Below are 20803 nucleotides of genomic sequence, written 5' to 3' on the forward strand. Positions count from 1 at the left end.
CTGCATCGCAGGACCAGGGAGCAGCTATCCCCTCTGCATCGCAGGACCAGAGGGCAGCTATCCCCTCCACATCACAGGACCAGGGAACAGCTACCCCCTCCGCATGGGGGACCAAGGGACAGCTATCCCCTCTGCATCGCAGGACCAGGGAGCAGCTATTCCCTCTGCATCGCAGGACCAGGGAGCAGCTATTCCCTCTGCATCGCAGGACCAGGGAACAGCTATCCCCTCTGCATCGCAGGACCAGGGAGCAGCTATCCCCTCTGCATCGCAGGACCAGAGGGCAGCTATCCCCTCCACATCACAGGGCCAGGGAACAGCTATCCCCTCCACATTGCAGGCCAGGGGCCCGGAAGATGTGCCCTCCCTTTGAACCGGAGAAGAAGTTTACCAGGGATTTCTTCGCAAGCCCAGGACACCCTCCACGGAGTGGCGTGCAGTGTGGGCCTTCAACATCCAAATTACCCCCAACAGCAGGCTGAATGAGGTGCTGTGCTGGGACCTCCCGGGGCTCTGGGGGGCCAGGCCATTCCGAGAGGCGCTTACTCCTTAAAGGAGAACGCTTGCTGGCAAGGCATTTCCTAACCTCCAGCACAAAAGATGGCTGGGACCCATCAAGGAAAAATGCTTTGGCCGACCATGCTTTCTTCCTGACATCCAAAAGCTAGGCAGCTGGTACTTGTTCTTTCCTTTCCGAGCTCGAGGGCAAGCAGCTTTATATATTGGGGCTGTCTTTATTAGGAACCCTACAACACTGGCCTGAAAGAGCAGGGGTATTCCTTCCCTTGCAGCTTTAAATCTTGAGGCTCACTTCTCTTCTTGGCTGATGCATGTCCCCTAAGGCAATTTTTTTCTAATACAGGGCAATTCCATCAGCATCGGATATTGGTTCTAGTGTGCAGCCTTTCTCTTCAATCAGTTTCCTTCAGGGTTTCAGGTGACGTCCTACCTGCCTCTTCACTGGCAGACGCTGCCTCTCTCATTACTTTTACATCACGTAAGCTAACCCTTTTTTTTTTTTTTTTTTTAAGTTTTCAAACCAGCCTTTGCTGGCCTGAAAATCTGTAAGTGTGGGCTCTTCACCTTCATTTTCCTTTGGGGACTCACATAACAACTTAGCCTTTCCTTGTACAGTGCCAGGGTCTATCAAAATCCCTTTTTAATAACAATCCTGCACCCAAAAGAATATTGCCCTTTCTACGTAAGAGAGACACAAGTCTTGTGGTTTATGCAAATGCTTTGCAGTTGATGGTATAGCTGAAGCCGTCGCACATCATCAGCAGCTTCTACAGAATTCCCTACAAATTCCCATTTGATTTCTTATGCTGACCCCTGAACACTGAAACCACCATGGGGAAAGCCGCGATGTGGAAGGAATAACTGAAGGATGGGCAGTGGCCAGCTCCACTGTAAGAGGGTGACATGGGACAGATTTCTGTCCCACGGTCAAGAGGCAGCTGCCTCTGTCATTGCGGTGGGTCTGGCAGCCCACGTGGGAAGACTGCTGCCACGGCGGCGTCCTTCCTCTCCCTGGGCCCAGGCCCAGCGGACCTACCCCAGCCTCCACTCTCCATGTCAGATGGGGCCAGCCTGTTCTCCCTGGCCCTGGGTCCTGCTCCTCCCTGTCCCCTCCCCCAGGCGCCTGCCCCAGCCCGCCTCCACCGGCCCGCCAGCTCGGCAGTTTTGTGCTGGGCCGCAGAGGCCAAGACGCTCTCGGCAAAGGCAACTCCTCCTCCGCCTTGAAAGGATGTCCAGTGTCCTCCTTGGCCTGTGTCAGGGGTTGAACTGTGCCCTCCAGGAGCCCTGCTCAAGTCCAGCCCCCAGAACCCAAGACCACGGCCTTAGTCGGCAACAGGCTTGTTGCAGATGGACGTGGGAAAGCTGAACGAGGGCATGGTGGAGGAGGGCGGGTCGCACTCCAAGACGGCTGGTGTCTGTGTAAGAGGAAACTGGAGACAGAAAGACAGGCTGAGGGAGAATGCCACGTGGTGACCATGGCAGAAAAGGCCATGGCGTGGCAGCCACCACCTGATGCCAGGGAGGCGGGACAGACACCTTCCTGCAGGCTCTGCAGACGTGCGATCACTGAGTCCTGCTGCTGGATGCTGCCAAGGCATAGGCTTCGTGTGGCAGCCCTGGGAGACCGACATGGCCAGCTGCCCAGATACAACCTCTGCCACTCTGGCGGCCCCTGCTCTTTTCAGAAGGCTCTAGAAAGTAAGTGCTTTATGTGGAGTGACATACGCGAGTGCACCTGAGTGCTGCCAGGTCTGGAGACGCAGCGCACGTCCTCTGGGTCTGGCTCGTTCTCCCCTCGGGGCCCTGGCTGTGGGTCACAAGTGGGATGAGAGTTGCTCTAGCCCTAAAGTTCAAAGTCTGGATGTCGGGGAAGCAATTCCCAACAGGAAGGGGCTCTCTGGGCCAAAAGCAGTGGCACCAAGAGGCAAGAGGGCCAGCTGCCTGGGCGGCTTCCTTGTGGCGGTCAGTCACCAGGACTCCCTAGAAGTGAGGGTTTAACCCGGTTCACCTCCAGAGACCCTCATGCACCCGCCGTGTCGAGCACGAGGTGGGAGCTGGAGAGGAAGGGCGGAGGGCAGGCTGCAGTGAAGCCAGGATCCTGATCTCCAGGAGGCTGAGATCGAGCAGCGGAGGCTGAAGCATGAAGCAAAGCAGCGGGCAGAGGCCGGGCCATCAGACAGGTGCAGGCATACCAGTCTGGGGACCAGGGGCTGCGAGCTGGGTGTGGTGAAAGAAGAGGACTTTTAGGAAAGGCCACGTGCCTCCATAACCCGATGGAGCCAGGCTGGTGGAAGAGGGATGAGGGCGCTGGCCTGGCTGGTACACTGACGGGGCAGAGGACACGAGGCCCGAGAGCAGTCTTGTCTCACCACTGAGCGCTGGGGCTTTGCCCAGGCCTGGGACCTCTTGGCTCTCGGTGGGCAGGGGAGCCCTGTGTCCATATGGCTGCGCGGCCTCCAGCCTCAGAGACGAGATTTGGTGCTGGCGAGTGGACAGACCAGAGGCAGGATGCTGGGCTGGGCCTTTTTCCACGTGTGGAGGAGGTCCCACAGAGACCCAGAACCAGGGCCAGGCTGGTGGGTGGAGGGGAGGCCCTCGAGGCCTGGGAAGAGCAGACAGGTGCTGGCAGAGGGGAGCTCAAGGTTGAGAATGCTAAAGCCAAGATAAATAGTAAGTAAGCCAAAAGCACAGCCACCACACCGACTAACAGGTAAGGTGGGCTCCCCGGGCCAGGGACTCTGCAGCACTCGCGTGCACAGCTCACGCAGCTGTCATAAAGCCTGGTCTGCGCTGGGAAGGCACTCTTGTCACCCCGCTGTTCAGATGGGGAAATGGAGGCACAGAGTGACCTGAAGCCCTGGCGGCCACACACCAGGGAAGATGTGGTGCTGAAGGCACCGTCCTCCTGGCGCTGCCCCAGCTCCTCCCAGGCAGGGGGCTGTGGCCAGCCCACCATCTGCACGAAGTTGCGACACAAATGCAGTGTGTGTGAGCTGGCCAGGCAAGGAGGGCAGGGGCTTAACCTTCCCCTTTACTTGACACTGTCCCCTCCTCCCCTCTGCTGGGGCCGCGACTTTAATCTAAGCACTAAACATCTGGGGAAACTAGCAAACAGATGAACAGAAAGGACCGAATGTGGGAGACGGAGGCCCACCAAGCAAAGGCTCAGACTGCCAGCCGCGCTCTCGTGGGCATGACCAGCTGTATACAGGACCTCCTGGAGAGGCTTTGGTTAGGGTCTGACCGACAGAACCAGGGTGGGTCTTAATCCACAGTCCTGGGGGCTCACAAAGGCAGGAGACCTGCAGCAGGAGGGGCCGGAAGTCAGAGCCCCAGCAGGAGACCGAGGCTCGAGGGAGGAGACGCCCCAGCCCGAGGACGGACCTCTAGGCATCGGCACCCCAACGTGGTTCGTCACAGCAGCTCTGGAAACTAAGAACCGGGGAGGGAAAGTTGCCTGAGGGTGGTTTCAGCTCAGCGGCGTCTTCCGGGTCTCAGAGAGGAAGGTGTCCTCAGTGCCGAGGCCAACCACACGGGGAGGGGATGGCAGCCCCAGCCCGGCTAAGCACGCAGAGAAACAGCAAGCTCAAAACAGATGCGGACACCCAAATCCACACGGCCCAGCCGAGCTGCCAGGGAAACCTCTCCCTGACCCTGCAGATGTGCTTCCGGGACACACCAGGCCCCTGACTTCTTGATGAACTAACATCAGAATATTCAGAAGACGTGAAGCGCGGAAGTTATTTTAGCTTTTCATTTTGAACAAATACAACATCCAGGAAGCCAGACACAGTTCAGGATGAAGCACAGAGATTAAATGGTCTAAAAAGCAGAGTTCTTCCTTATTGAGTAGCAAATCCCACACACTCCGCCATCCCTGAAATATCACTTTATACTGCTGCTGCTATGCAAACTTCATAACTGAAATTCCCAACTTTTTTCTAAATTACACTTTTCTGAATATGACTACCCCTCACAGACAGGGCAATTTTTTAAAATTTTGCTGCTGATAGAACTTGACTGTCTTCCAGTCAGTTCCTATGTCCATCACATGTTTGTCTCAATCCAAATAGAAAGGCAGACCCGAAGAGACAGAAGTCTCTCCTTGAGGAACTGAGCAAATGGTGCCATTGGCACCCCCGCTTGGCAAGGGGCACTGGGCTTCTCGCCACCTCCCTGACACGAGTGGGGACTCTGGAGAAGACAGGCCCCCGGCGGCCTCCCGCGCCCACCCCACTCACCTGGGACCAGGGGCGCCTGTGCGGCGGGTGGCTCCAGCAGGACCATGTGCTGCCGAAGCGGGCTGTGTGCTGCCCCGCCGTCCCGCTCCAGTGACGTGCCGCTCAGGTAGGGCGCGAGGTGGGTGCCGGGGAACAGGGAGAGCCGCTGCTGGAGTGTGGGGAGAGCCAGCCGCTCGGCCTCCTGCTGGCCCGCTGTCCCCTGGAAAGGGATTCCCAGTGACCTCAGGGCCTCAGGCCTGGGATGGCCACCCCAGCCATGCCAACCCCTGAGGGCTACTCACAGTGGACGGGCCAGTGGCAGGAAGTCCGAGGGTGATGTTGGGCAGGGAAGGCGACGTGTACAGGGGAAGCGGGGCCACCGAGCCTTCGCGGGTCACAAGTCTGTGCGCCAAATTGGCCTGGAGGCAGAGCACAAAGTGAGGGTCACAAGTCAGTTACGGCCAGACATGGCAACACACACCAAGAAATGACTATGAGAAATACCTCTGGGCATCCTGCACTGAGCTGTGAGAAATCCCAGTGCAGAAATTTATCAGCAAATGGGAGCATAAAACATGAACACACACCACCAGCAGAGGTGCTGCGCTAAAACAGTGGGATTCACCACCCACTTAAGTCTTCTTTCTTTTTAGATGAATTACTCATTCATCATGAAAGTGTCATCAGAAATTCTAGACTATATTCTTGGAATTGGAAATGGCTTTTCAAACGTGATATCAAAGGCAGACACCAAAAAGGAAACTACCACCCCCTCCAAAAAAAAAAATTCCCAAACAGAAAAGGTAAGTAACATGGAAACAGCACTGGTAATGCTCGTGATGGACAAAAGCTAACCTACAGGGCGCTCAGGCGGCGACAGTTAGAATAGAAGTGTGCACGGCATGTGACAGAAGGGAAAAACCTCCTGAGAAAATATTCCACATCAACGAAATTTAAAAACACATTTACATCTATCAAATTTGATAAAAACTCAGAAAAACTGAAAATACCATCTTGGCCCAAAACACAAAAGCACACTTTTGGGAGGGTTACAAACTAATGCACTCTTTCTGAGGGACAATTTGGCAATCCACGCCGAAAGCGTTAAAGCCTGACCTAACTTTGATCCTACATTCACTTTTGGGAATTCATCTTAAAGAAATTCTAGGGAAATAATCCAAGCTACACAAAAAGACATAGCTACAGGATGGTCAGTGGTTAAATAAACGAGGACGTGTTTACCTACTAGGACACTCAGGGCGGGGAAAGAGCCTGTGGGTGAAACTTGGAAACTTGTTCATAATGTATTATTATATTCGAAAAAAAAGTTACAGAATTACACATAAAAACAATCCAGCTCAGACCAGGCAGGCAAAGTCTAGAGTAAGGGTTAAAATCACTGTCAGGAAGCTTGGCAGTGGCAGTCCGAGGGTCGGAGTTGCAGTAATAACACATTTGTTGCTTTTAGACCAGACAGTCTTTGCTAAAAAGGGCAATTTTAAATCACTGCTATATTCTCTATGCAGTAAATACTCAGTAAATATGTGCAGCATGGACATAGGAACCAGTGATCCTCAGTGACGTCGTTAGTGGGGCTTTGGCAGAGACAGCGCTGGAAAGCAGAGTCAGCGTTAGTGATGGGTCACATAGACGGATCTTCTTAGTTTGTCTCACAGTGGACTGTACAATTCAGGATGAGAAAAATTGAGTGCTCCGAAGTTTCCTTTCCAAGAAAATAATCTATGAGCTGAATGTTGGTTCTGAAGTGTTGCAAGCAGAGGGGAGCGCCTGCAGCCTGCGAGGACGCAGGGTGGAGTGGCTGCCGAGTGAGGACAAGCCCGCGGCTCATGCCGAATTATTACGTACGCTGCACAATTCCTCAGGCAGTGATCACAGTTCACCTGGAAACACACACACTTCCCAAAGCTGTGTCCTCACAAGAAGAGGGCAAACCAGAAGATGACGCGTGTCCTGCCTTATGAGGACAGTGCAACTTGCCCAGAGAAACCACTGCCCCACCCCACGCCCACTCCCATGCTAAGCTGCACAGGCATGACCAAAGGGCTACTGTGAAGACAGCCGCTGGCTATTTTCCCCGACAATTTTCTTTTTTTGTGTGCTCAAAAGTAAAAGAAATATCAGCAAGTTATCCTTTAGAGAGAAAGATGGAGGCTGCTGGGTCAGGTAAAGCAGGAGTGCACGGTACCATAATTGTCTGGGAACCAATCAGGCAGACAGTTTAAATGCCTATAAAGTCCTAATTTCTTCCTGATAACCAACATTATTTATCTACTTCATTTGTTTCTAGAAAGAGAAGGTTTTAGAGAATTATTTGGTCCCGGCGCTAGGCCCCCAGGAAAAAGCAGTGGGTGGCTGTGTTTCCCGGGGGCGTGTGCAGTAAGCCACATGATGCTGCATCTGCCCCATGAGATGTCCAGGGGCTTCCCAGGCACAGGTGCCCTGGGACCCCCGGGAAGCCCTGTGGTCTGGGGCCAGGGCACTGGTGCAGCCGCCCCGGGTCTCTGGACAAGATGGAGCCGCTAGCATTGGGCATCGGGGGCCAACGGCCAGCGCTCAGTGCCCCGCCCCTCGTGGCCAGCAGGAGCTGCGGAGGGCTGGCAACCTGTCCGGGGCCACGCAAAGGAAAGCTGTCCTCCTGCCGCCGCGCCCCCCATGGCCCGAGGAGACCTGCGACTGCACACCTGGGGCAGATGTGGCTGTGCCATGTCCTCAGAGAGCCGTTCAATTCTAACAGCGTGAGAAACAACAAGGGACCTCATGTGCAGTCATTCAGAGACCATCCCCTGCCTTTCATAATAAGGGCGCAATGTAAAACACGAACTGCACTTTTTACATTTCTTGTGAATACTTTCATATTCTATTATTTCACAGTACTTTAATTTACAGAATGCATGACTTGTAAAAATTAATACGCAACTTAAATTTGAACCATGTAATCTACCACAAAACATTGCTAAGATTTAACTATTAAGTAGGCTCACGTGAAATCAAAGTAAATCTGACTGCCCTCAACAAAATGTAACTAGCAGAGAGGGAAGTACCTGAAACTGCTGAGCTATGTTCCAGTAGCACTGGTTGCTGAAGATGACTGTATAAACACAGAAATTTTACAATGTGACTGTGTGATTGGGAAAACCTTGTGTCTGAGGCTCCTTTTATCCAGGGTATGGACAGATGAGTGAAAAAAAAAAAGAATAAAAAATAAATAATGGGGGAGGTAAAGGGTAAACACTGGGTAGATTGAAATACTTTGAAATACTGTGGGTCAATGAGAGGGAGGGGTAGGGGGTATGGGATATGTGAGTTCTGTTTTTCCTAGGGTGATACATATACTGTAAAAATGATCATGGTGAAGAATTCACAACTATGTGATGGTATTGTGAGCCACTGATTTTATAATACGGTTGGACTGTGTGTGTGTGGATAGTTATCAATAAAAATATTTTTAAAAAAAGCTGATGCAACTAGCAGGAAGGGATTTCTAGGATAATTTCTAAGGCCAACTAAAGGTAGGGCTCAGACATGGCCTTAAACTTTCAGATGAAGACTGCTGAAACTTTGAATTATCTGTTTAGATTATTTTTATTTAACCATTCAAACTGGTTAAGTTGAAAAGTGGTGGTAATAAAAGAAATATACCCATAAACTAAAAAGAATAAGAGAAATGGGAATGAAAGAAATCAGACGTAGTGATATAGAATTCTTTCCTAGTGGTAATCTTACTTTTTAATCTTTGTACACATAAAAAAAACTATAAATTTGCAATGAAAATGCTGAGTACTTATAGCTGTGTATCCAAATTGATGTCTGGCAGTCGCACGGGCCGCCCTCTCTCCTGAGGCCATGTGAGGGGTGCTGGCTGGGGTGGCCTGAGGCTCATGGTCCCCGAGATGCCACAGCAGAGCCAGGTGCCCTCACTCCCAGCCTGAGCGGCGGACTGGGGATGGCCTGTGCCCCTTACCCTGCAAGGACGAAGCCCTGGACGGGGCGCTCGGCCACCACGTCGCTGCTGTGATTCTCACGCACAGCAAAGGCTTCTGTCTCATGGGCACCTGTCCCGAACAGCTGGTCCATTCAAAACGGACATTTTAGCAGCAACCCCTATTTCTCCCGAACCTGGAAAGTTAGGATGTGAAGGGCGCACACAAACAGATCACTGGTCTGAACTGGACGCTTGCAGCAGAAAAGAGAAATGGAAAGTGGGCGCCTTGGTACTGACCTCGGCAGGCATGCTGGGGCCCGCGTTCGCGATTCCATTCTCGGTGCTGACGTTGCTGGAGCTGTTGCTGGGTGAGCTGGGCCCGGAGCCCGGGGCGCTGCTGCAGGCGGAGTCTGGAAGGCAGAGGGACACTGTCATGAGCGCTACTCCAGGCAGCAGGCAAAGAAATGGGCCAATGCCCACCTGTGCCTGAACGTGGTTTGCCTTCCACTAATTTCTGCTTCTTGGCAGAAATCCCAACAAGGACCAGCAGGAGGGCAAGTCCGAACCAGGGAACGTGAATCCAATTCCCTACTTCCGGCTTTGCCGCTGACTTCCGCGTATGGCTGTGTACAGGGTCCGCTCCAGCCTTTTAAGATGTGCACGTTACCAATTTTAGGCCTCTTCTGAGTTTCAAGATGATCCTCAATGCCAGGAAGAAAAGCCCTCAGACAGGTGATCAATATTTAACAACAAAAGACCAGAATGCAGAGAAGCCAAATGACTTTGAAGCTACACTGGCTAAAAACACTTTGTTATGGGTAAAGCTGCCCATATTAGAGATCACTTTGAAGTAATTTGCTCCTTTCCATCCACAAGAGCAAACTTTTGGGGACAGCCCTGCCAGTGGCTGCTGCAGTTGATGAGTGCAGTTTGAAGCCACCCCCCCCCCCCCATACACACAAATTATCCTTAAAGTATCTTTAAGTGTGTAAAGGCTCAACCAGGCTCCAGTTTGATCTGCGGCCTTGGAAGGAACCTGAGCCCAGCTCAGACCTCACTTCTCTCTTCCAGAAGAACCAGTTATTATCTTATACACAGATGGCAGTCCCACGTCTCTGCAACACTGCACAGGTCTAAGGGTTAGTTCAGCTTGTGGTGCAAGCTTGTTTGGTTCAAGAGCATTTTAACCATGACACCACCTACTTCACACTGTCCAAGGAAAACTCGGTCTGGTCTATTTGCCTCCGAAGGTCAGTGATGGCTCTGGGTAATTAGCACCTGGCCCCAAACCCTGCCTTGCACAGCACATGCAGGTCGGGCAGATGTCGTGGCCAGGACGCTGAAGTGGTGAGGGTCAGGGTCAGGAGGCTTAAGGGTCCCAGCAAAGCATCTTCTACAGTCCCACCTGCCCCACACCTACTCACCCAGGCCTGCCTGCAGCTGGGGGCCGTACAGCTGCCCACGGCCTGTCAGTCATGACAACTCTTTCAAACAGAGTGCTGGTCACCACTGGGCAGCATGAGGGTGGTGACGGGGTGGGGCCAACACTCCACGTCAGACCTGGTTTATGAACTCCCTCCTTCCCTGGACAACCCAGAGAGGAAGGCACCGCCATTATTCGTGTTGCACAGAAAGGAAAACCAAAGCTCAGGAGAGGTGCCGACTCGCCCCAGGTCATCTGGCTTACGGGAGATGTGAAGGGAAAACACAACCTAATTTAGCTGGCTGGACGTTGCAGCATCTGCCACCTGCCCAGGGCTCGCCGGGTCAGCTGGTGGACACCTACTGGGCACAGACATCTGTTCCTTGGAGAGCCCCTCTTCCTGCTCCCAGGAGCGCAGGGAGGCAGGACCCCAGCACTGCACGTGAACTCGGAAGGCTTCCCACCACCAGTGTCCACCCCCCCTTTTCACCTCTCACTCGCTCACTCATCACCAACTGCCAGACCCACACGTGGGCTTCCCCAGTCTGGCAAAACCATGTTCGTCTGCAGCCCACTAGTCCGGGCCTGCGAGCCCATGCCCAGCCTACCCGGACATGGGCATGCTTTTTCCAGGGGTTGCCCTGGGCGTGCTGCCAGCCTCCTGCCTCCAGCTGTGCCCCAAGCTCCGCCTGGCCCCCTTTAAAGATGCGATTTCCAGAGGGTCACCAGGTGGGCACCCTCTTGCAAGGGGCATGGGAAATCAGTGCATCTCCGTGGGACAAAGTACCCACACATTTGACCTCTCACCCATTTTTCTTCCACTAAGCTTGATTTTCTTCTCATTCTAAATCTAGGAATCCAGTATGAGGAAATAAACATAAATTCATAATCATTGTGATAATATTACGTCAGCAAAGATGGAATACTGCTAGAGGTGCCAAAAATTTCTTGTGACTCCCAGCAAGTAAAAAAGGGAGATGACATCGCTCATAAGGCAACAGCACGGCTACATGAAGAATGCACAAAAAAAAACTAAAAAACAAATATGCTGAAATGTTAGCAATTACTTCTAGACAGTGGGCACATGGTGATTTATTTTCTTCTTTAAACTTTCTACATGAGGCATGCATTTCCTTAATAACTGAAAAATGAAGGCCCTCATTTCTCCAAATCTCACAGCATGACCACCTGGCCAGAGTATGGAGCTGCCTTGGCACCCTTTGCCTCCCACCCCTTGCCTTCTCTCTGGGTGTGCTCAAGGACTTGTTTCCTCCCTGCCATGGACCCCTGCCTGCTCAAGAACCTTCAGTGCCTCCCCAGGACCTCCAGGAGGAGCTCCCCTTGTTATGTGTGACCAGCCTCCTGAGAACGCCTTAATTATCCACCTACTGAAGACACAGCCCCTCCAGAGCAGCTGTCCAGAGCCTGTGCTGACCACAGAGAACTAACTCCCACTTCTCTCTCCTCCACCCTCACTTAGCCTTCAGGTTGCAGCCCCACGCCCTCCTCTCCTAGGAATTCCGGCCCTTGGGCTCCTTCAGGACACACTGTCTTTATAACACAGCTCCAGAGGGAGCAGGGTTGGGGTGGATAGGCTGCTGCTGCCCCCAGGTAAAGGGGTGACTTCTCAATTTAGACTGTCAGTTTCCAAAAGTTAAGGACTCTGCTCCATCACCCTGTACCCAGCACAGACCCAGGCACGCAGACCGGCTATCAGCGTGGACTATGGAGAACTGCACGCTGGCCAGTGCCTGGCTGTACAGATGCAGTGGCTGCTGTGCTCACCAGGGCTGCCCGTGGCAGGGTGGTGCTCATGGGACAGGGCAGCATTTGCACCTGGTGCTTAGACAACTGTGCACCCCAGAGTCCCCACCCATCGTGCCCTCTCCCAGCCAGTGAGGCTTCAGGTTAGGGCCTTTCTTGATTTCTACAGGAGAGGCCACTCCACATTCTTTTTTTCGCATGGGCTGGCACCAGGAATTGAACTGGGGTCTCTGGCACAGCAGATGAGAACTCGGTCTACTGAGCCACCGTGGCCTGCCCTTCATATTCTTAAGACCACAGGAGAGGGGCCTGTTCTAAAAAACGGGGACCAGAAAAGAAAACAGGTTCCCCACCACACCAAGGGGCCCAGTCACTTTCTGCCCCTTACAGACCCCCAGGCTTCTGGAGCAGCCCGGCCCTAGAACCAGCATAACCCGGGGGGCTGGGGGCCAAGTGGGGGGGCTGGAGACCAGGTGGGGCGGGGCTGAGGACCAGGCAGGGCAGAGTTGGGCTCCCACTGTTTCCTGGAGACTCCAGGCCGAGCACTCCCTCCCATGCAGGACACTGCCCAAAGCAGCCCCTTCTCGGCCCGCCCTGGTCACACAGGCACTGTGCACTGGCGGACAGGCGGAGACGCTGGGCTCTTCACTCCCTGGCTCTCCCGCCGCCCACCCCCCCACCCCCGGCTCATGCACCTCTGCGTGCCTGCCACTAGAGGGCGGTCCAGAGCAATGCCTCAAGATAAGGAGGAAACAATGTAGCTTCCTCCTTGTTATTTTCTCCGCCAGACAGCCCGGTGCTCTTGGCAGGGAAGGTTTCTGTGCTGCCCAGCGGTTCAGACACCGTTTAGTGGGCTGTGGGAGCAGATGAGGAGCACGGGACTGACCACTAATAGGGCAGGGACGGTTAAAACCCTGTATTCAGAGAAACCTCAACTTAAAATCCTTGTAAACATCTCCCCAAGGCCAAACCAGCCTCGTCTGGCCACACCTGTGGCTGCTTCATGCAGGTTCTGAGACAGTGCTGGGGGGGCTGGGCAGCGGCCACCTCTGCTGGGTCTCCCCTGTGTCACCGGGGTCAACCCCCTCACCCTGGTGGGACAAGCCCACTCTTGGTTCCCAACAGTGGCAGGGCCCTGCAGAGCTCCCGGTGTTCAGAGGTGCCGGAGGGAAAACCTCCCAGAGCAGCTGGCAGGGTGGGGTCTGCGCTGCTGCTCTAACATACCTGTGACATCCAATGGACGCTTCTTCAGAGCGGTGACCACTGGCCCGTCTTTCCTGCGTAACAGGGGGCTGCTCCGTCTTTCTGCCACTTTCTGCTTGAGCCTGGACCGTAATTTCAGATTGGGTTCAGAAGCTGCACGAAAAGGGGGTGGCATTACAGCCATGCAGACACACTGGCTCCCCAACGGCTTGCAGGTGGCTGAGAGGTGTGCCTGCTGGGTGAGCACCCGTTCCGCGCCAACGTGCCATCTGATGGAGAGCCGGTGGGGCAGACACTTTTGGTCCCATTCGCCAGTCCCAAGTCATGAATAAAAAATGCCTGATGCCTTCGGCTAGACCGGACATAGGGCTCTACGTGGATCAGTGCGGTCATCAATAATAACGCCACTGCTACTTTTAGCAGCAGTCAAGAAACAAGACTTGTGGTCAGACTTGCTGTGTGTGGAGAAAAATGGTGAGGGGTGATGCCTGCTCAATAGTGATCTCAGCCCTTCTAACTGCTGGTACCATGCACAGCTGTGCTGTTTGTAAAATGAAGAAAACTGACCAAGAGGAATCGTGTCAGGGCCTCGAGCCATGCAGTGGCTTCTAAATCTTTCTGTCTCCTGCTTACCTGCAGATCTCAATCTCACCTCTCTAGTGTAAACTCCAGAAACCACCTGGTCACCCCAGCTCCAGGTGCCCTCCCTGGAGCAGCCTGAAAACCTCAGAGGTGCTAAGGCAGACCCTGCCCTGACAGAGATTTGCAAAGCCCCTTGCCACGGGCAGGGTGTGGCTTGTTTGTGGTTGTCCACAGCTCTGCTGGGTGAACAAGGCCCTCCTTCCGCAAACCCACAGGCTGAATCCCACCTGGATCCCACGCCAGTCTGCACAGGAGGCCCAGATGTCCCCAGACCCACCAAATCACAGCCTCCTGGGGGTGTGCAGCAGCCAGGAAGCCCAGGGCACCCTTGACGGGGCAGTGCAGCACGGCTGGGGGCTTGGGCTGTTGGGCGTGGGCCTCGGCACGTGGGTTGAGGACAGTGGCAAGACGGCTGCTGCTGCCACTCGAGCCTTTGGGTTCTGAGGCTTCTTCAAGACACTCAGGCTCCTACAACCACTTACAGATTTCAAATTAATAAGCTTTTGCCTCTTTTGATTTACTTTTTCTTATGAACAACTCTGCTATTTTTAATTCTTCTTGAATGACGAGTTCACTGCTCTCCAGATACAAGTGACCTTTTCCCTGGAGTCGGAACAGACTAGTTTGGGTTATAAGACCTGGACTGTGCACTCGTCAGATCTACGTGTGACTTCTGGAACAGAATGCTGGGTGTCCCAACCCCTTGGGCAGGACTGGACTCTCAGGCCAATGGCCCCAGGAAGGGACTAGGTAGCCTGGGGCCTGGTCCACTGGGAAGGCGCCTGGAGGCAGGCGCAGTTGTTCCGAGGTCCTGGAGGGACCTAGATTGGAACTGCTGAAGGAACCTAAGATGTTCCTCAAGAAGGTGCCAGGCTTCCCAAGACGTCCAACCTGAAAGGGTGCGAGCATAGGGAGAGATGCCCTTTATGCTGTGTCATATCTGTGTGCAGACAGCAGGTGCCAACTCACTCCTAAAACTCAGACGTTGCAAGATGAAAAGGTTTCAATTACAAAAGCGCTCTCTCCATGGGCTGCAGTAGAGGAACCACTTCTATTTTTTAATAGTTATTATTTTGAGATAATCACAAATTCACATGTTCCACTTGTTTTTAAAACAAGTTTCTTAGCACTGTGTAGAAACAACAAAAACCCAAACTAAGCCAAACATAAAATTTGATTAACAGGCCAGAAAACAATACCGTCCTCCCTGCCCCCAATATCTCATCTAAAAGCAGCTGTTCCAGCTGAAATGAACATGGGGTTTCAATCCCAGTTGTTAAGATGTGAGCACAGCCTGCCTCCCAGCATCTGCCCCAACACCCACTGACGCCTCGGCAGCCTCAGGAGACTGTTAGGTGGGACATCAGCGAGAGCCACCCCTGGATTGCCACAGGTGTGGACCAGTGCCCAGACCTCCCTCAAACCCAGGCCCTGGGCCCTCGGTCTCTCCAAGCCTGACTGAAGGCCACCTCACATTTGGAGCCTCTACTCCCAGGACGGCACTCAGCAGGTAACCTGTCAGACTGCCAGAGGGACTCTGAAACCGTGCCCAGGTGTGAGTGCCACTGCCCACGGACTCTGGCCAGGACCCTGGAGCCCGCCGGCCTGTCCACTCCTCCCATGTGGCTCCTTCTCGTCATCAGGTCTCCTTTCTGTGTCCTTTCCCCAGACCCCACTCCATCCCTTCCACACCCCACTGTCCTAGTAAATCTGGAAGAACTGAAAGCTCTGTCCAGCTTTGCTGATCCTAAGGGAGCTCTTCAATGTTCCCCGGAGCTGACCCTTCAGCCCCTCGCTGCCGGGGGGACCCTGCCTCGCAATGTCCCCAGCCTGCCTCAAGGACCTGATCTCAGGACATACTTGGCAGGGCCCAGTACACAATGGAAAAGAGGCCTCCGGTTCAAAAATCATTTCAAGATGTCGAATTTCAAGACAGCAGAGGACTGAGCCCAGGGTGGGGCCCTTTTGCACATGGGGTGTGCATGACGAACTGCACAGGTCCATGCCACCCCTGCCAGGGGGCAGTGTGAAGCAGGCACTGCGCCCCCTCCCCATCCCTCTGTTGTCCTATGGAATCTAATGGTCAAGTGGAGGCAGTGACACAGGTCTGTGGAGAGGACTGAGTGATCAGTACAGGGGCCAGGAGGGAAGGGGAGGTGGCCCGAGTACAGCCCAAGCAGGGGCTGTCGGCGGCCCTGGAGTCCAGAGCTGATGGAGAGGCACCCCGGGACACGAGGAGCCTGGAGCCAAACTCAGGGAGACAGAGAGGCCCCGGGTGCAGAAGTTCCCCCAGCAGGTGTGCGTTCAACAAGCAGAGCGAGAGGGGCTACGCCTGGGGAGACTGTGCTGGAAAGGGTCGTGACTGCAACACAAGTTCCTCCTTTCCTCACTCCCTTTTTTCTCCAGAAAAAAGCATGTTCTCTGATCTTCTCAAGTCTACAGATCGCACAAGCTCAAAAGAGTGAAGCAAACTTCTAAAGAAAAGATCCAACTGTCTGCATTTTAAGTTATCCATATGCAAATTTCTTGAGGTTTGCAAAATGCCTGTAACTCAAACCGTTGTGCAGGACAGCCAAAACTTAGAGTTGTCACCTGCCTGCAAGCAGAGCAGGTGCCAGGTCACCCCCTGCCGGGCACAAAGCCATGAGCCATGAAGGGAATCATGGGGGAGTCGGGGATGTTTCACCTTAAAAGCAATCGAGTAAATTATGAAGTAAGGCAGATAAAATCATTCTAATCTCAATCTTTAACTCTCACACAGTCCCCAGTACCTGTCCCCTTCCTGCAGCAGGAAGCAGTGTTCACCGGGAGAGAGGCTCATTCTTCCCTGGGCTGAACACCGGCGCACCACGACAGTTTCGTTTTCTTCCTGAGAGTCACTGCACAGAACCTCGTCACAGCCAGAACTGGATTCCTAACTATGCCGTGGTCCGGTTCAGAGGGGACACGGCACTCCTGCATGGGATCGAAGTCAGGTTTCCTCACAGCAAGGCCACTTTGTAAGAGCCATTAAGGAAAGGGTGACTGTTTTACCAACAAAGAACTCGCAAAACATTTCCATGGAGACAAAGTTACTGGAGAGGTGAACCCAGAGGTTTACACCTGCTCATTCCTAACCCCTAAACTGACAGTAAAGGAAATTTTAAAAAGTACATGATGAATAAAGCCACAAGGAAAAAGAGAGAAGAAAGAATAAATGAAACTGCTGATAGAGCAGCCTGAAGAAAAAGTTGAAAATGTGTTCAAGAAGGAATAATAAAAGGATAATAAGAAGAAAAACGGGAGGAAAAAAGTCCAACCTCAAATTAATAAAAATGCCAGCAAGAGAAAATAGGAAAAAAGCAGAGAAGGGAAAACCACTGGGAAAATAACTTAAGGCATATTCCTCCATCTAAACAGTGTGACCCCGTGGCCTGGGAGGGTGGCAGAGACCAGGCAAGGGTGCACTGGACGGTCCCTCACTGAGCACATAGGTGGCGCTTCTGAGTGCTGGGACAGAAGACGGCTTCAGAGTAACTTCAGATTCCTCAACAGCCGTTTTGGGAGCAAGAGGATGTCCTCAAAACCTTGGAGAGAAATGACTTCTGACCCAGAATTCTACACCCAACAAAATTACCAATCAAGTGTGGGCAAGAAAAAAGATATTTAGTGGCTCACAAGGCCACAAGAAATTTACATGCCCTGCACAATTTCTTAGAAAGCCACTGGAGGGTGGGGTAGTGCGATGGTGGCTCAGTGCCCGAGTTCTTGCCTGCCAGGTCGGACACCCGGGTTCAATTCCTGGAGCCTGCCGGTGCCAAAAAAAAAAGCTACTGGAGGGTATGCACAACCAAAACCAAGAGGGGGACTCAGAAAAAGGAGAACATGAAAGCCAGGGAACAGAGACTCCACCCAGTAGAGGCCACAGGGCTTGGGAGGACAGTGGAGGGAGTGCCCAGGTGACAGCAGGTGGGAGCTCTGGAACACAGACTACCTTGGGGAGCCAGGGGGCAGCAGGGTTGGGAGAGCTGCTCTGGGGGCAGGGGGGCGGTAAGTAGGGGGAAACCCCCTCAGTTGCCTGCCATGGCCGGTTCGGGGGGAAGAGTGCTACAGGTCTACCAAATGTGGAACTGAATTTATAAGGGGCACAAAGAAAAGCAAGCAAAGGAAAAAATGATCAACTTTAGGGAAAAGAAACAGCTAAACAAGGAAATGCAGCCAGCCACTGTTCTCTCTGTGGCTCATCCATGGCTGCTCACTCGGTCCTGGTCAGGGAGGCAGGGCAGGGCAGGGACAGTTGTTTTCCTGCCGTAAATCTGATGTGCTTGGTGGTGTATTGATGGATGTGTATTTACTTACATGGATGAAAATAAAAGGTAATTTAAAAATAGACCAATAACAAACTAAAATACAGTTTTTTTTATCACATATAGCAGACACAGGACTGATAGTCTTAACATATAAAGAGTACCTAAAAAATAAGAAAAAGAAACAACTCAATAGAAAAACGGATAAAAGATTTGCCAGTCAACGTCTGTCTATTCAACATTTACTGACACAGGTCTAGACACTGGGCACATGCAGGCGGAGGGAAAGGCCTGGCCAGTACAGCCCTGCTGGACAGCTGGGGCATCCCTCACTGCCATCGTGGAAACGGTGTCTGAGGAAGGCGACCGACCTGCAGTTCTGCAACCCGTCCACCCTCGTCGCTGAGTCACTGAGCTGATGCTCTGGCAGAGAAGGTGGACGCTAACATGACAGCTGTCCAACTTTACTACAGTGACAGAATTACTCATCACAACATCTAAAGACCCCTTTTGAAAAACCATCCCTCAAATGTTCCAGAAGGAATTGTGATGGCACTCTGCTCGCAGAGGGGCAGGGAGATGGAGTCTCATACACCGTGGGCGAGGAATAATCTGCCCGATACTTTAGAATGTTCCCTCTTTTAGGATTCCATCCTAGAGAAACACTAGCACAGGAGAGCAAGGGCACCCAACTTCTGGTGAAATTAAAACTGGAAACCAGTTCTATCTCACCCACGTTGGAAGGTTGGAGAAAACAGTGATGCTCTTCTGACACTGATAAGGAGCTAGGTCTGTGATGTAAAATGACGGAAAACTGAAGGTTCAGGGAAAACTGTGAAGCAGGTATTTTTGTAAACAAAAGGAAGACTACATGCGCATATTGTCCACAGGCGCACACCCCCTTTGTGGGAAGAGGGAACGCCTGGAGTGGCAGCACAGGGGCTCTGGGAGAAAAGGGTGGGGCCTTGAGCTCGCAGAAGCCGAGTAACCAGAACAGACTCTGAAAGTCACTGAGCCTCGTCACTGCTGGTCGTCAACTTCCGTGAGACTCAGCTGAGATCTCTTTGTGGCCAGATGTCCCGACTCTGCCATATAAGGCACCCTCCTTTTGTTTCCGAGGATGACCGCTTTCCCTTTCCCTACTGGCACCATTAGGAAAGAGCTGTCTCCTGTTAGGAAGTCCCAATCAAAGTGTCTGCCTGGTAGGATTTCTGGTCTCAGGCTTGGGCTGGTGGGACACTGGTGAGATGGTCACCGGCCTAATGGCAGCAGTTACCTCCGGGAAAGAAGGCTCGGAGTGCGTGTATTTAGGTTTACATGTATTCCGGGCATACACTACTTATGCAACATGCTTTTTGTTTGTTTTTTTTTTTTTTTGCATGGCAGGCACCGGGAATCGAACCTGGGTCCCTGGTATGGCAGGCGAGAACTCTACCTGCTGAGCCACCGCGGTCCACCCTGTAACTTATTTTAAAAAGGAAAAAAGCAGTCTGGCCTTCTGGGTGGTATGCTGCTCTGTTTCTTCTTTCCTGCCAGGTCAAGCCTCTCAACAGCATATTTCATTGGACCAACCCTGAGTGGGGAGGGGGTTACCATTGAACACAGTAAAAAATGTGCATTTGAAAATGATTAAGTCAAGGTCTCCTTGGGAACTTTTCATATTAGAAGGAGCTCAAGTGTGAAACATGCCAGTTAGAAGGATGGGACACAGGCGACTGTGAGCCTCTCTTGAGACGGAGGCTGCCTGAGACTTAACCACACTTGCCATCTCTCTGAATTTCTTTGCAAAAGCACAACATACATTCTTCTAAAATCTCTCCACCCAGTGGTGTGTACTTCTAAGACCGCCAAGGCAGTGGAAGGCCCCAAACCTGCCCGGAGCCCTCGGGGAGCTGTGCGGGGGTTGGAGGGCAGCTGGCTGGGCCAGTGGGCCAGGGGAACGGCCTCACAAGCAGCTCATGAAAGTGCAGATGCCACGGCACCAAGCCACTGTGGACACACAAGACCACACCTCAGCATCAAATTTCGGGTCATACGGGCAATGTACCCTCCCGCCTGGCCCCACCACTCTGTGGCCCATTTCTGCACCTGGCGTGAAAATAGCACGAGGCAAGGTGACCAGCGTGGATGTGCTCGGTCAGCGTGGAGGCTCTGGCCAGACAGAAGGCCTGGGCACCGAGACACATCCTATCAACTTCCCAGCACTCCTGACTGCTGTCTGTGCAGGGAGAACACCCTACCTGTACTTCATTTGGGTCAAGAGTATCTAGGGAAAGTTTCATTTGCTTATTGATACATTTTGCAACTAAACTGATTAAAAGAAAACCACTCTGGAGCTTTGCCAGGCAACTGATGGCCATTTCAGCAATCTAGGGCATTTCATGCCCTCCCTAGGTGAGCAACTCCTAGGGAGGGCATGGCGCTGGGCGGCAGCCTACAGGATGAGACCCTGCTTCTCAAAAGTCACCCCACTCAGGTCAGGGCCGCTGTGCAGACTCACAGGAGGATGGAGGAAATGCTGGGGCCTCGAACCACTTCATTTATATTTGGGGCAAAAACCCCAGCCTCACCCCTCATGCCCAGGTAGCTGCTCTCTCCCCTGCCCCAGACAGTCCCACGGGCTAACCAGGGCCTTCTGGAAGTTCGCCTTGGCCCTGCTCCACTGGAAGCTGCTGTGAATTGTGGCCTGCCCATGGCCGGAGCCCTGCACGCGGGGTGCGCGTCCCGAATGCCCCAAAGCCCACGTTGGGGTGGAGCACATGGCAAAGCTCCGCAAAGCCCACCAGGCGGAGGCAGGTGGCAA

General features: G+C 53.0%; 1 protein-coding gene across 18 annotated transcripts in view; it reads right to left on the minus strand.

The window, feature by feature from the left end:
• The window catches only part of HDAC4 (histone deacetylase 4), a 410616-nt gene that overhangs the window by 56796 nt on the left and 333017 nt on the right, over positions 1-20803 (minus strand). For all 18 annotated transcript variants that reach the window (XM_077155606.1, XM_077155607.1, XM_077155612.1 and 15 more), the window contains 4 exons: positions 13094-13225; positions 8980-9092; positions 5042-5158; positions 4761-4959 (listed from right to left, as the gene is read on the minus strand). In XM_077155606.1, coding sequence (XP_077011721.1) covers positions 4761-4959; positions 5042-5158; positions 8980-9092; positions 13094-13225 — 561 coding nt within the window. The remainder of the gene's footprint in view (positions 1-4760; positions 4960-5041; positions 5159-8979; positions 9093-13093; positions 13226-20803) is intronic.

The sequence above is a fragment of the Tamandua tetradactyla genome, chromosome 3 (assembly GCF_023851605.1).
Source record: "Tamandua tetradactyla isolate mTamTet1 chromosome 3, mTamTet1.pri, whole genome shotgun sequence".
Lineage (NCBI taxonomy): Eukaryota > Metazoa > Chordata > Mammalia > Pilosa > Myrmecophagidae > Tamandua > Tamandua tetradactyla.